This window comes from Prosopis cineraria, unplaced genomic scaffold (genome assembly GCF_029017545.1).
Source record: "Prosopis cineraria cultivar Desert tree isolate PC_DT_omini unplaced genomic scaffold, ASM2901754v1 PC3, whole genome shotgun sequence".
NCBI lineage: Eukaryota > Viridiplantae > Streptophyta > Magnoliopsida > Fabales > Fabaceae > Prosopis > Prosopis cineraria.
In genome coordinates this window covers 9,906,084-9,918,622 of record NW_026555334.1, presented here as the reverse complement: position 1 = coordinate 9,918,622, position 12,539 = coordinate 9,906,084, and the positions used below count along the sequence as shown (strand labels likewise).

The following is a 12,539-nucleotide window of genomic DNA, read 5'->3' as shown; positions in this document are numbered from 1 at the left end:
TTTTATCTAACTTTTTTAATGTGTGTAAAGTAGTTATTTGCCACATATTATGTCTAGAAAGAGGATAAGACACTAGCTTCGTCCCAATTTAAGACATAATTGAAAAAAATTAACACTTTAAAATATAAACACTTTAATAAAAATAAAATTTTATTAATTATATTTTTTGATATTATCTTTGTAATTATATTCTTTTTCTTTAATATTTTTTCACATATTAAATGAAATATATTTTTAAACATTTATATTTTTTTAAAAAATTAAATTTATAAAATATATTTACTAAGCTTTATTAAGTATATAATTTTATCTAAAAGTATCTTATAAATTAAGATAGAAGAAAGACTCTCAATGAATTAGTTAATTATTTTAATGAGAGTATAATTTAAAAGATATACAATTTAAATTTTTTAAGAGATTAGAGATGAAGTTTTTATCTAACTTTTTTAATGTGTGTAAAGTAGTTATTTGCCACATATTATGTCTAGAAAGAGGATAAGACACTAGCTTCGTCCCAATTTAAGACATAATTGAAAAAAATTTAACACTTTAAAATATAAAACACTTTAATAAAAATAAAATTTTATTAATTATATTTTTTGATATTATCTTTGTAATTATATTCTTTTTCTTTAATATTTTTTTCACATATTAATGAAATATATTTTTAAACATTTATATTTTTTAAAAATTAAATTTATAAAAATATATTTACTAAGCTTTATTAATGTATATATTTTATCTAAAAGTATCTTATAAATTAAGATAGAAGAAAGACTCTCAATGAATTAGTTAATTATTTTTAAATTCACATACTATTTTAATGTTTACTTTTATTTAATAGGATATTTTAAAATCTTATTAATTAAACCCCCTTAATTAATGATATTTTTGTTAAAAAAAGCTCATTAATTGCATTTTCAAAAAAAAAATGCTTTATAATTTTAACATGTTTCCCAAACAAAAAGCCTCATTTTTTTAAGGAAGAGAGTATAAAATAGCGTATAAGTTATTTAAAAAAAATATTAGAATAAATTAATACAGCTTATATTAAAAGATAAAGAGAAAAATAAAATAAGATATCAAAACAGTACATAGAAATAAATTAATGAAAAATTCAATTTATATCTATTATATATTACAATAAAATTATTTATTGAATATTATCATACATTACTGTGTCATGTTTAAAGCATTTCTAAGTAATAAATGAGTATATTCTATCTTTCTTACTTTTTTGAATAAATTTCGCATTGTTTTTAAAACCGGACCGGGCCGGTCCGACCGGTGAACCGGTGACCCGGCCATGTGTCCGGTCCGTTTTCTTTTTTTTTTTTTGTTTTCAGTTAACCCGGGTTAACCCGGGTGACCCGATTAACCCGCCCAACCCCTCGGTTCAGGCGGGTTGGGCGGGTTGAAATTTAAAAAAAAATAATAATGATTAATTAAGATATATATTTATTTTTAATATGATAATGATTAATAATAGGTCAATATGAGTCATAGGGTAAAAAAAATATACTTATATCAGATAAGGGGATGAAAGAAGTAAAAAGAAATCAAAAAGTATAAATATATATTATATATATTATTTTTTAATTTGAATTATTTAATTAATAATTTTTAAAATATATCACTTTCATTTATTATCTTTTATTTTAAAATAAATTTTTATTTTTATTATTTTAACTCATTGAAATTTTTTATCATTTAGTTAACCTTATTTTAAAAAAATATAGAAATGTTGTTATATTTTTTATTGTGTTAGAATTATTGTTATGTTATATATGAGATATTAAGACTTGGATATGTATGAACGTATTGAGAATTAATACATTTTTTATTTAAATTATATTATTTTATTATGACCGGTCTGACTCCGGTTTGACCCCCGGTTGAACCCATGACCCCTGACCCCTGAGTTTGGCCGGTTCAATGATCGGTCCGGTTTTCAATAGCTTGAAATTTCGACAACAATTTAATTCTAACTATTATGTAATAAAATAATATGAACATAATTTTCGCTGACTCAACGTAATTTGGTTCAGTGGATCACTATTTCACTAATTATACAATCCTCCGTTCGGTCCTCAATTCTCCAACTCACTCAAAGTTTAAATTAAACAAACTCTTTCTCCAGCTTCATTCATAAATACCTTCGTCATCTACTCATCTCTTCACTGTTTCAAATCTCTCTCTCTCTCCCTACTGAATTTTCATGGCGGACACCACGACGGCCACCGCCAAGGCCTTTGACGTGGAGAAACCGACCTCTGTGTACGCCGTCGCCGACGAAGATGAGGTCTCTCCCATAGAGGAGGTCCGATTGACGGTGACCAACACCGATGACCCGAATCTGCCCGTATGGACCTTCCGAATGTGGTTCCTCGGTCTCCTATCCTGCTCTCTCCTCTCCTTCCTCAACCAATTCTTCGCCTACAGGACTGAGCCGCTCATTATCACGCAGATCACCGTGCAGGTCGCCACACTTCCGATCGGACACTTCATGGCCGCCGTGCTTCCCGCCACCAAGTTCCGGATCCCCGGACTCGGGTCCAAGACGTTCTCGCTGAACCCGGGCCCGTTTAACATGAAGGAGCACGTGCTCATCACCATATTCGCAAATGCGGGAACCGCCTTCGGATCCGGATCGCCTTACGCCCGTCGCATCGTTACCATCATCAAAGCCTTCTATGGCCGAAGCATCTCCATCTTGGCTGCCTGGCTTCTCATCATCACCACTCAGGTAGCGATGATTATTATTTTTTGTTTTTTTGCTTTTGTCTTTCATAACCGATGCAAGTGGATGATTTCTTGTGTGCTTTAATTCTTTACGCTTATTTTAAACATTTAAAAATTGGCGATAATTTCAAAACAAGAAGATTCCAGTACACTTACTGTGTGAAAATACTGTAAAGTCTCAAAAAAAATGCAAAATAAAATATATATATATATATATATATTATTAATGAAGTCTCAAGTTTCATATATGGAAACAAGTTTTCATACTTAATCATTAAATGATCTCACTAATAAGTGTGGAATAAGCTTTATTTTAATTAGTGGAACAAAAAACGTCAATTTGTAAATAGAATTTTGGTGTCTAATGAAGTTTTCTAACAAAATTTTAGGTCTAACCACGACGGTTTGGAGATACTTCTTTCATTTAAAAATATAAAATATTTTTAATCAAATCTCACTCCTTAATAAAATAATTACCTACTTTTTTATTATTTTTATCTTTATATATTTATCTTTTTTAAATACTCCATAATAATATAAAATCATTTATCAATAAAGATATTTTTAAAAAAATAATAATTATACTTTAAAAGATTAAAAATATTTTATATTTTTAAATGAAAGAAGTATGAAAGAAGGGAAGAATTATATTAATTTTAAATTAAAAAATTAATTACTTAAAAGTCCTGTTTACTTGTAATACAGTAAGTGAAGTTTTAGAAGTTTGACTTGTAAATAGATTGAAAAATAATTAATTTTTTTATTTTAGACCTGCTTGTAATTCTACCGAATAAAAATGTTTAGGAAGTGTGCCACATAGTGAAAGTAAACTAATAAAATACCAAAAAAAACCACAGAAAAAGCTTCATAATTTTGTGTCCTACATTTAAATAATTTTTAAAATATGATAAACTGTATTAGATATTTTCGACGATTAATATTTAACACCATTGCTCGAAGATATATCCAATGCACCGTGTAAGAATATTTGAATGAGATGACGGGCCTTTCTTATTGGCTTATTGCTTATTCGGCGTACTGTACATTTTAACTGATAAAAGAGAATCTTATAAACAAGTATGATTAGTCGGACACTACCTATCATTATTTCTATCTGTTTTATTTTATATTTTAAATTAATAACGCAAACAACTTCATTTAAAAATAAATAAATATTGAAAAATTTTAAAAATAAATAAAAATTGAGATGGTTCCTTAGATATATATATATATATATATATTTATCTAAAAGAGGAGGTAAATTATCTGGCCTAGACTTAAGCACGGTGGTGTGTATGATACATGGTAATGATACTAAAGTCGAACTGGTTATTAAACCAAATTTAAGGATTAATAATTAAAATTATAATGAAATATAATTTTTTTACAAGACAGGAAAACACTCCCTTAAAAATAATTTTTGCAATAATCATAGTCAAATCATAGATAAAACTTAAATCATAAATAAAACATTTTATTAAGTTAGTTAAGTTGCTGATTCAGCAATTTAATGGTTTAATAGGCGAGATTGATTTTTTTTAATTACTCATAAGTAAGGTAGCTTTTCTTAATGGATATTTGAATGTTAATTTAACATGTTACAAAGCACTAGCCATTCTCAACGGTTTAATTTTTTCATTGTCCAGATTGATTCAGTTTTTACTTTAATAATAAGTGTCATGCATGCAGGTATTGGGATACGGATGGGCTGGGCTGATCAGGAAATACGTAGTTGAACCAGCCCACATGTGGTGGCCCAGCACCCTCGTTCAGGTCTCTCTTTTTAGGTATGATTTTTCTTTTTGGCTCCTTTTCTTTTCTCCCTCTCTCTCAACCTAAATGGCTAAATCATAAAAGTCTATTCATATTCGGTGGATGTCTCCTCATATTTGGACCTCGTAATTTATATTTTATACCTTTCCTATTCGGATTCTGACATTTAATTTTAATCTCCTAAATTTGCGCGCGCGAGAGAGAGAGAGAGAGAGAGAGAGAGAGAGTATGAGCAAATCAGCAAAGTCAATGCTCCCTGTGCCTAACCTAATTCCGATCTAAAACATAAGTAGAATATAAGACATTACATGTGTTTTACAATTTTAATAAAATTTTATCTTTTAATAAAATATTATTTTTTTTAAAATTAATCATATATTTTTTATATTTATCTTCATTTAATATTGATATTTTAAAAAATAATAATTATATTTTAAAATATTAAAAAAATCTTTATATTTTTTAACATCCAACCATTTAAAAAATACCTTGTATTTTAAACAGAGAGAGTATTATTTTTTAAAATCATTCATTACATTTCAATTTATTAGACATTTTCAGAGGGGGGTTAATATTCTAAAATATAAAATATTTTGATAAAAATAAATTTTATTAATGATAATTTTTAATATTATCTTTTTTATTATACTCTCTCTTTAATGTTTTTTTCACAAATAAGTATTAAATAAAGGGTATCTCTAAAATTTTATTTTTTTGTCTTTAAAAAGTATTTTAAAATATATTTAATGAATTTTTTTTAATATAAATGATTTTATTTAAAATTGTTTTATAAATTGGGACAAATAAAATATTTTTTAAAATTTACTCTTGTATTAATTAATTTGGGCAGAAAAAAATATTAACTTGACTAAACAATTTTTCTCACTCTTCATAATAAATGGATCAAAGACAAAAAGGAAATATATGTTCTTTTTTCATGAAAGTAAATAAATAACTACTTTTATTGATGTGAAATATGGTTAGGAATATCTTATAATTTAGATTGAAGGAAGTAATTTAAAAAAAAAATTTCTCACACTTCACTTATAAAAGAAACTCTTAACAATTGTGTGCTTGTATGTTGTCAGGTATTGGTGATGATATCTGGTAAATTTTTTAAATAGAAATTACAATATTTTTTTAGAATATCAACTTCATCCGACCCCTCACCTTATTATTCGAGCTATTATCATGCATTACAGACTATAGAGTAAAATATAGATATAGATAGAAGGGAGAGAAAGTCTAGAGCAGGTGAAGAATAAAGTAGGTGCAATAGAGAGGAATCTTGGAATGTATAAAATAATTTTAGAACCTATTGTGGTTGAGTGGAATCTAAAGGATGGGAATGAAAAAAAAAAAGCGAAATAAGTGGAAGTAGTAATAATGTATTATTGGTCAACGTTCAATGAAAGAAATAAATAAGGAATTTGTAAGGAAAAGATTCACACGCGCGGTTAGGACAAGTTGCAGTTTGAATTTACCCATTTGACTTGGTTGGCAGCAAGATTGAAGAGTCAAAGGCATGCTTTTTTCTAAAAATTAAATTAATCCTAGTGCATAATTTTTATTCTATCTTCATCTTAATTTCCTTATGATTCAATGGTGATTTTTTATTTTTTTTAAACTATAAAAATATTTCATTCATGATTATATATTTCATATTTTTCATGCAGTTCTATTTTTTATAAACTGAAAATTTAATTAATTAAAGGGTAAGAGTAAAAGGCGGTGGCCAATTCCTAAATACATGAATTGAAAAAATATTAAATGAAAGATTTACCCTTAAATTATAGGTATAGGAGACTTTAAGATTTTAAGCTCATTTTTTATATAATATTTCTTCCGACATTTCAAAACGATATAATATTGATTTTATCATTAACAAATATTAACTTTGGTCATTAGTTTGATCAAATAATTACAGAAAAGCACTAAAAATATTTTTTGGTCATTTTATATAATTTTTGGGTCATTATATTTAATTTTTGGATTGTTTTTATAATTTTTTGATTAATTAATGATCTAAATTAATGTTTGTTAACATATGGTAGGAATGACATTACATAGTTTTCAAAAATTGAATGAGAATATTGCACAAAAAATGTTTAGAGTCTGAAATTTTTATATATTCATGGTTTAAAAGTGAAATTGTCTTTTAACTTATAAGAAAATGGCCATTAGTAAAGAGTGAATTGAAAAATTTGGAATAAAAACATTAATGGAAAAAAGTGTCATGCTCAATGTGATTCATTGTGCGCAGTTCTACTTCATTCTATGTGAACAACTAAGGTGAAAACTTAAAACCTGAATTATTTTTCAAAACAAAAAAGCTTAAAACCTGAATTTAATATTAAAATAAATTTTTAAAGGAAAACTTTTCATAGCATGCATAAGTTAAGATTTTAATATTTTAATATTTTATGGTCACGCTACTTCAGAATATATGCATGCATGTAGCCTTGAATGGGTTAGCCCAAAACTTCATTTGATAGGAAAGTGGTACCTCTATGGTTACAGCTTTGGATGTTTGGAGGTCCCTTTAAGTGTGGGCCATTAACTTGATGAGTCTTCATGACTAGTGTTGCCATGCCTTCATAAATCATAATCACAGTTATCGGCAGATCCTATTTATTTTGAATAAAACTTATATACTTAGCCTTATATACTTAATATACTTATATTCAATTAAATTATGAGAAATGGATCTTAATATGTTAATAAAATTAATAACAAGAATTTATTGTAGAATAAATAATCTATCAAGGATCCACATGCCTTGATTCAATTGAATATAAGCACATTAAATATAGAAGGTTAAGTATATAAGTTTTTTCCTTTATTTTTTTAGGTAGAACATCATTTAAGAAACTCTGAAACAAGTTATTATCACGAAAGGATCAATATAATTTCAAATAACATGCAACGATAAGAGACTAAAATAATCTTAAGTGAAAGATTGAGACTAAAATAAGGATAAATATATTCTTTCCTTTATGTTTCAAGTTGAAGCTTGCGGCTGTAATTCCCAAAAATATTTTTTTATTGGATTAAAACAAAAGCGTTGAAAAATATTCACGTTTTTCCATACTCATGATTCTTTTATCGTAGATGTGCAAGTGCAACAAACGTAATTAATGGTTGTTGTGAATACGTAGAAAAATGAGAGAATGGCTACTTTAATCTATAATCCATGTTAGCAAACTTATTGTTTGTCCAGCTTCCTTTGTTTTTGGTCTCATCTGTCGTTTCATACCAACTTTTCTCATCTGCCTGTTCTTAAAAATTTATGATTTCTAGTGATATAGCATCTTAATATGCATCTATATCCATTGAAGTTTCACGCATTCATGTACATAATGCAGAACTTTGCATGAGAAAGATGATCAACGACCAACAAGGTCAAAATTCTTCTTCATTGCACTAGTTTGCAGCTTTTTATGGTACCTGGTCCCTGGATACTTATTCACAACTCTCACAAACATATCATGGATTTGCTGGATATTCTCCAAGTCAGTCACAGCTCAGCAGTTAGGGTCTGGCATGAAAGGTCTAGGACTCGGAGCCATAACACTGGATTGGTCTGCTGTGGCATCTTTCTTGTTCAGCCCTCTCATCTCACCCTTCTTCGCCATTGTCAATGTCTTCATTGGCTATGCAGTGATAGTGTATATTGTGACTCCTGTAGCTTACTGGGGCCTGAATGTGTATAGTGCCAATAGGTTTCCTATATTCTCTTCACACTTGTTCACATCTCAAGGTCAGCTGTACAACATAACTGCCATTGTCAACGACAAGTTTGAGCTTAACCTTGCTGAGTATGAAGCTCAAGGTAGGATTCACCTGAGTGTGTTCTTTGCTCTCACTTATGGATTTGGATTTGCCACTGTAGCAGCCACCCTAACACATGTTGCCTGTTTCTATGGAAGGTGAGTCTCTTTTCTAATGCTCAAAATATTTTACAGTTACAATATTTGCTTGCTTTTGATATGCACGAAAATATTCAAAAGATACAAGGAGATTATGGTAATGTTTTTTGAACAATCTTGTTAGAAGTCCATATGCTGATTAGTGTCAAAAAATATGTAGTTATATACTAATGTGCAACTAAAAATGCAGGGAGATTATGGACCGTTATCGTGCTTCTTCCGAAGGAAAAGAAGATATTCACACAAGATTGATGAAGCGATACAAGGACATACCTTCATGGTGGTTTTATTTGTTGTTGGGTGTGACATTTGTAGTTTCTTTGGTTCTATGTATCTTTCTAAATGATCAGGTTCAAATGCCTTGGTGGGGACTTCTTTTTGCTTCAGCCATAGCCTTCATTTTTACCCTCCCTATTAGCATCATAACTGCCACCACAAACCAGGTTAGAAAATTTAATTAAACTTTTGCTTCTTAATCTCCCAGCAAACAAAAAGAAAATCTTGTGTATTGTGTTTTATTCATTATCATGAATACAGTAATTAATGAGCGCATGAAGGTCATGTCTTGACTAATACTGTTATATGCTAATATACAGACACCAGGGTTGAACATTATCACTGAGTATGTCTTTGGTCTCATTTACCCGGGAAGACCGATAGCCAATGTATGTTTCAAAACCTATGGCTACATAAGTATGGCTCAGGCTGTCTCCTTCCTAAGTGATTTCAAGCTTGGACACTACATGAAGATCCCTCCAAGATCAATGTTCTTAGTTCAGGTATATCAATCATTTATTTATTCTAAAGACTTGTTATGATAAAGATGGGATGGGATGTGGATATAATCTTAGGGTTCAAACTCTCTTGATATGACCAAAAAAAATAAAAGTTTTTCTTCATTCTCCAAATAGATGTATTCCAATCTCACAAACAGCACCCAAGAACTACGTACATTTCAAAGACATTGTATCACATCATCCTCTTTCTGGTCAAGTAAATTTTATGCTTCATTCATTTCTTTTGGAAGGGCATGATTTATAACTAGCAACCACTTTGATGTAAACTGTATTAAATTCAACTTTGTAAACAAAGCAAAAGCATGTTCCAATAGTAAATGCTAGGAACACAATCATGCCAAAACAATGATCTAAAAAGAAAGCTTACACTTCTCATGAAATATTTCACAACAGATGCTTACAGCATATCAGATTTTACTTGTTAGAGACACAGTCCTGCTTAAGGTATATTAATCTTGCATTTTCCTACAGTTTCTGATACACCCCATTTTTTTCATATCTGAATAGTTCATTGGTACTATGATGGCTGGAACCATCAACGCTGGTGTAGCATGGTGGCTGCTGACATCCATCAAGAACATTTGCCAAGATGAAGTTCTCCCTCCAGACAGTCCATGGACATGTCCCGGTGACCGCGTCTTCTTCGACGCCTCAGTCATTTGGGGTCTAGTAGGACCAAAGAAAATCTTTGGTTCTGAAGGAAACTACAGTGCAATGAACTGGTTCTTCCTTGGAGGAGCACTTGGTCCCATACTTGTTTGGCTATTACACAGGGCGTTTCCTAACCAATCATGGATTCCACTGATCAACCTTCCAGTCATTTTGGGAGCAACAGCATATATGCCACCTGCAACACCATTGAACTACAATGCATGGATTATTGTTGGAACCATCTTCAACTTCTTCGTCTTCCGTTACAGGAAGCAATGGTGGCAGAGGTACAACTATGTTCTCTCTGCAGCACTTGATGCTGGGGTTGCTTTCATGGCTGTCTTTATATACTTCTCAGTGGGACTTGAGAACAAGAGTATCACTTGGTGGGGAACTAGTGGTGAACACTGCCCTCTTGCAACCTGTCCTACCGCTAAAGGCATAGCAGTAGATGGTTGCCCTGTACACTGATAAATTTCATGCTTCTAAAAGAAAACATAGGTATTACAACTCTTGCAATATTTAAGGAAATGTGCTCAAGAGTTTCAGACTGATATGTTAAAAGAAACGTAGTTAGTGGTCTATTTGCTTTCTTTCTTGTTCAGTTTTCATGAACTATTCAATCCAAGTTATCAATGCACATATAGCCATTTGAGAGGCAGATGACACTGGAAACTTGTTTGTTCATCTTAAGTAGATTGTAGCATGGATGGAAGATATTCTACTCAATGAACATTGTTATATACATATAAAACAAGATATGCTTTTTTTTTTTTTAATATCAATGCTTCATAATCATTCATGATTGGTTTGGTCTTCTTAGCACGTGTAACTGTATTTTTTTAATAATCAGTGACATTTTTTGCTTGTTTTATTTACATTGTTGGGACAAAATCTAAAGAAGCACATATCTGGAGCCTCTTAATGACACATGCAAGTAGGGTTGGAGGCAGGGGATTAACAGAGGCTATAGCCCTCCTAACTTTTTACTTTTTTCTTAGCAAAATGTAAGATTTATATATTTTTGGCCCCTTCTAAGTTGGCACATTATAGAAGCCTTGAGATGTTAGATTAAATTCTCATTTCAATTCCATAATAGTCTTTTACACTTATATAGCCCATATGTTTTAGTAGCTTGAAGATATAATTGTCATAGGATTCACTTATTTTCAACAAGATAATGCTGCAATTGCTTTTAAAACATTTGATTTCATTTTATATTTGATGAACAAAATTATAAGAATTATTACTAACAAACTTTATTAAATACTGTAACAAAAATCCCAAGATATGTTAAATGATATATGCTTGATATCTACCCTAAAATTACATGTCCAAAAGTTAATAGGTTATGATTAAGATATATTATTCTAAAAAAAATTACTTTTTTATAATAATCAAGTTATTAAAATTTATTATATGAATTGTTTTTATTATGATATACTTAGATATCAACAACATAAAGAATTTTTGATAATTGAACATTATTAGTGTGTTGATGTATTTATTTATTATAATTATTAATTGAAATAATTAAATAGTAAATTTAGCATACAAGTAATAGAGTATTTTAAATTGAATATAATTTGAGATTCCAATAATGCATTTAAATCATTAAATGTTTATGAAGAAGATGAAATCTTCACCAATTTAATAATAGTTTATAGTGAAAGAGAAATTGGTAAAAATTTTATCTTGAACATAATAATTAATTATTCTTATGTCATAAAAAATTGATGAGCAAAACTTTAAAAAATGAAGGTATATATTTATTTTTATTAAATGTGTGTGTGTAAAATTGAATATAAATATATACATTATTTTTTTATAAAACAATTTACATATCATAGACATTATTCAATCAATTTTACATATCATTATAATATGTAGTCTCGTTATATGTTTGAAGCAAAAATTAGGCAACTTTTTCTTTTTTTAACACAGCTTGAGATGACATCCAATTTATTTTAATCAATATTTTTCCTTCTCCTAATTAACATAACCCTCTCATAATATTATAAGTCACTTTTAAATATTTTTTAGGGTCAAAGAAAATTTCAAATCTCATTAATTTAAACCCTCTCATAATATTATAAGTCACTTTAAATATTTTTTTAGGGTCAAAGAAAATTTCAAATCTCATTAATTTTATCTAAAAATTTAATATGTTTTTAACTTTTTTCTTCTTAAATATATATATACTTTAATCACATTTTTTTTAATATTCAATGAAGGATAAAAAATAATTTGTAATAAAAATTTAATGATGTGATTTATGAATATGATAAAAAGTATTCACTTTTTGTCTATAAATAGGATTGAAGAGTAATAAATTTTAAATAATTAAAGTAGCTTGTTAATTGGCAAATGATATATTATGTAAAAGACCACATATCCCACCCTTTAATTTATTACCACATGAGATGGTCCAAGTAGCTTTTATTCCACATATATTTTTAGTTTAAATAAATAAACACACGCACACACGCACACACTCCCTTAATTCAATATACTCCCTTACTTAGTCCTCTATACTATAATGTAGGGCATTTTTCAGAAAACATAGTCCAAAATATAGGCACTTATATAAAATATTTAATGAGGGTATAATTAAAAATATATATATATATATATATTAAAAAATTAA

General features: G+C 28.8%; 1 protein-coding gene across 1 annotated transcript; it reads left to right on the top strand.

Moving 5' to 3' along the window:
- The first annotated feature begins 2,119 nt into the window (after positions 1-2,119).
- Positions 2,120-10,567, top strand: LOC129307439 (oligopeptide transporter 4-like). The gene is made up of 6 exons (XM_054948400.1): positions 2,120-2,746; positions 4,432-4,529; positions 7,881-8,444; positions 8,635-8,887; positions 9,041-9,223; positions 9,749-10,567. Exons 1-6 carry the CDS (start codon positions 2,219-2,221, stop codon positions 10,361-10,363), a joined length of 2,241 nt encoding a protein of 746 aa, XP_054804375.1. The 5' UTR covers positions 2,120-2,218; the 3' UTR covers positions 10,364-10,567.
- Positions 10,568-12,539: the final 1,972 nt, after the last annotated feature.

Excerpts from the sequence above, each read along its gene's own strand:
- LOC129307439 (XM_054948400.1), top strand. The coding sequence starts at position 2,219 with ATGGCGGACACCACGACGGCCACCGCCAAGGCCTTTGACGTGGAGAAA. Across the intron at positions 8,445-8,634 it reads GTTGCCTGTTTCTATGGAAG|GGAGATTATGGACCGTTATC; the intron begins GTGAGTCTCTTT and ends CTAAAAATGCAG. Across the intron at positions 8,888-9,040 it reads TAACTGCCACCACAAACCAG|ACACCAGGGTTGAACATTAT; the intron begins GTTAGAAAATTT and ends GCTAATATACAG.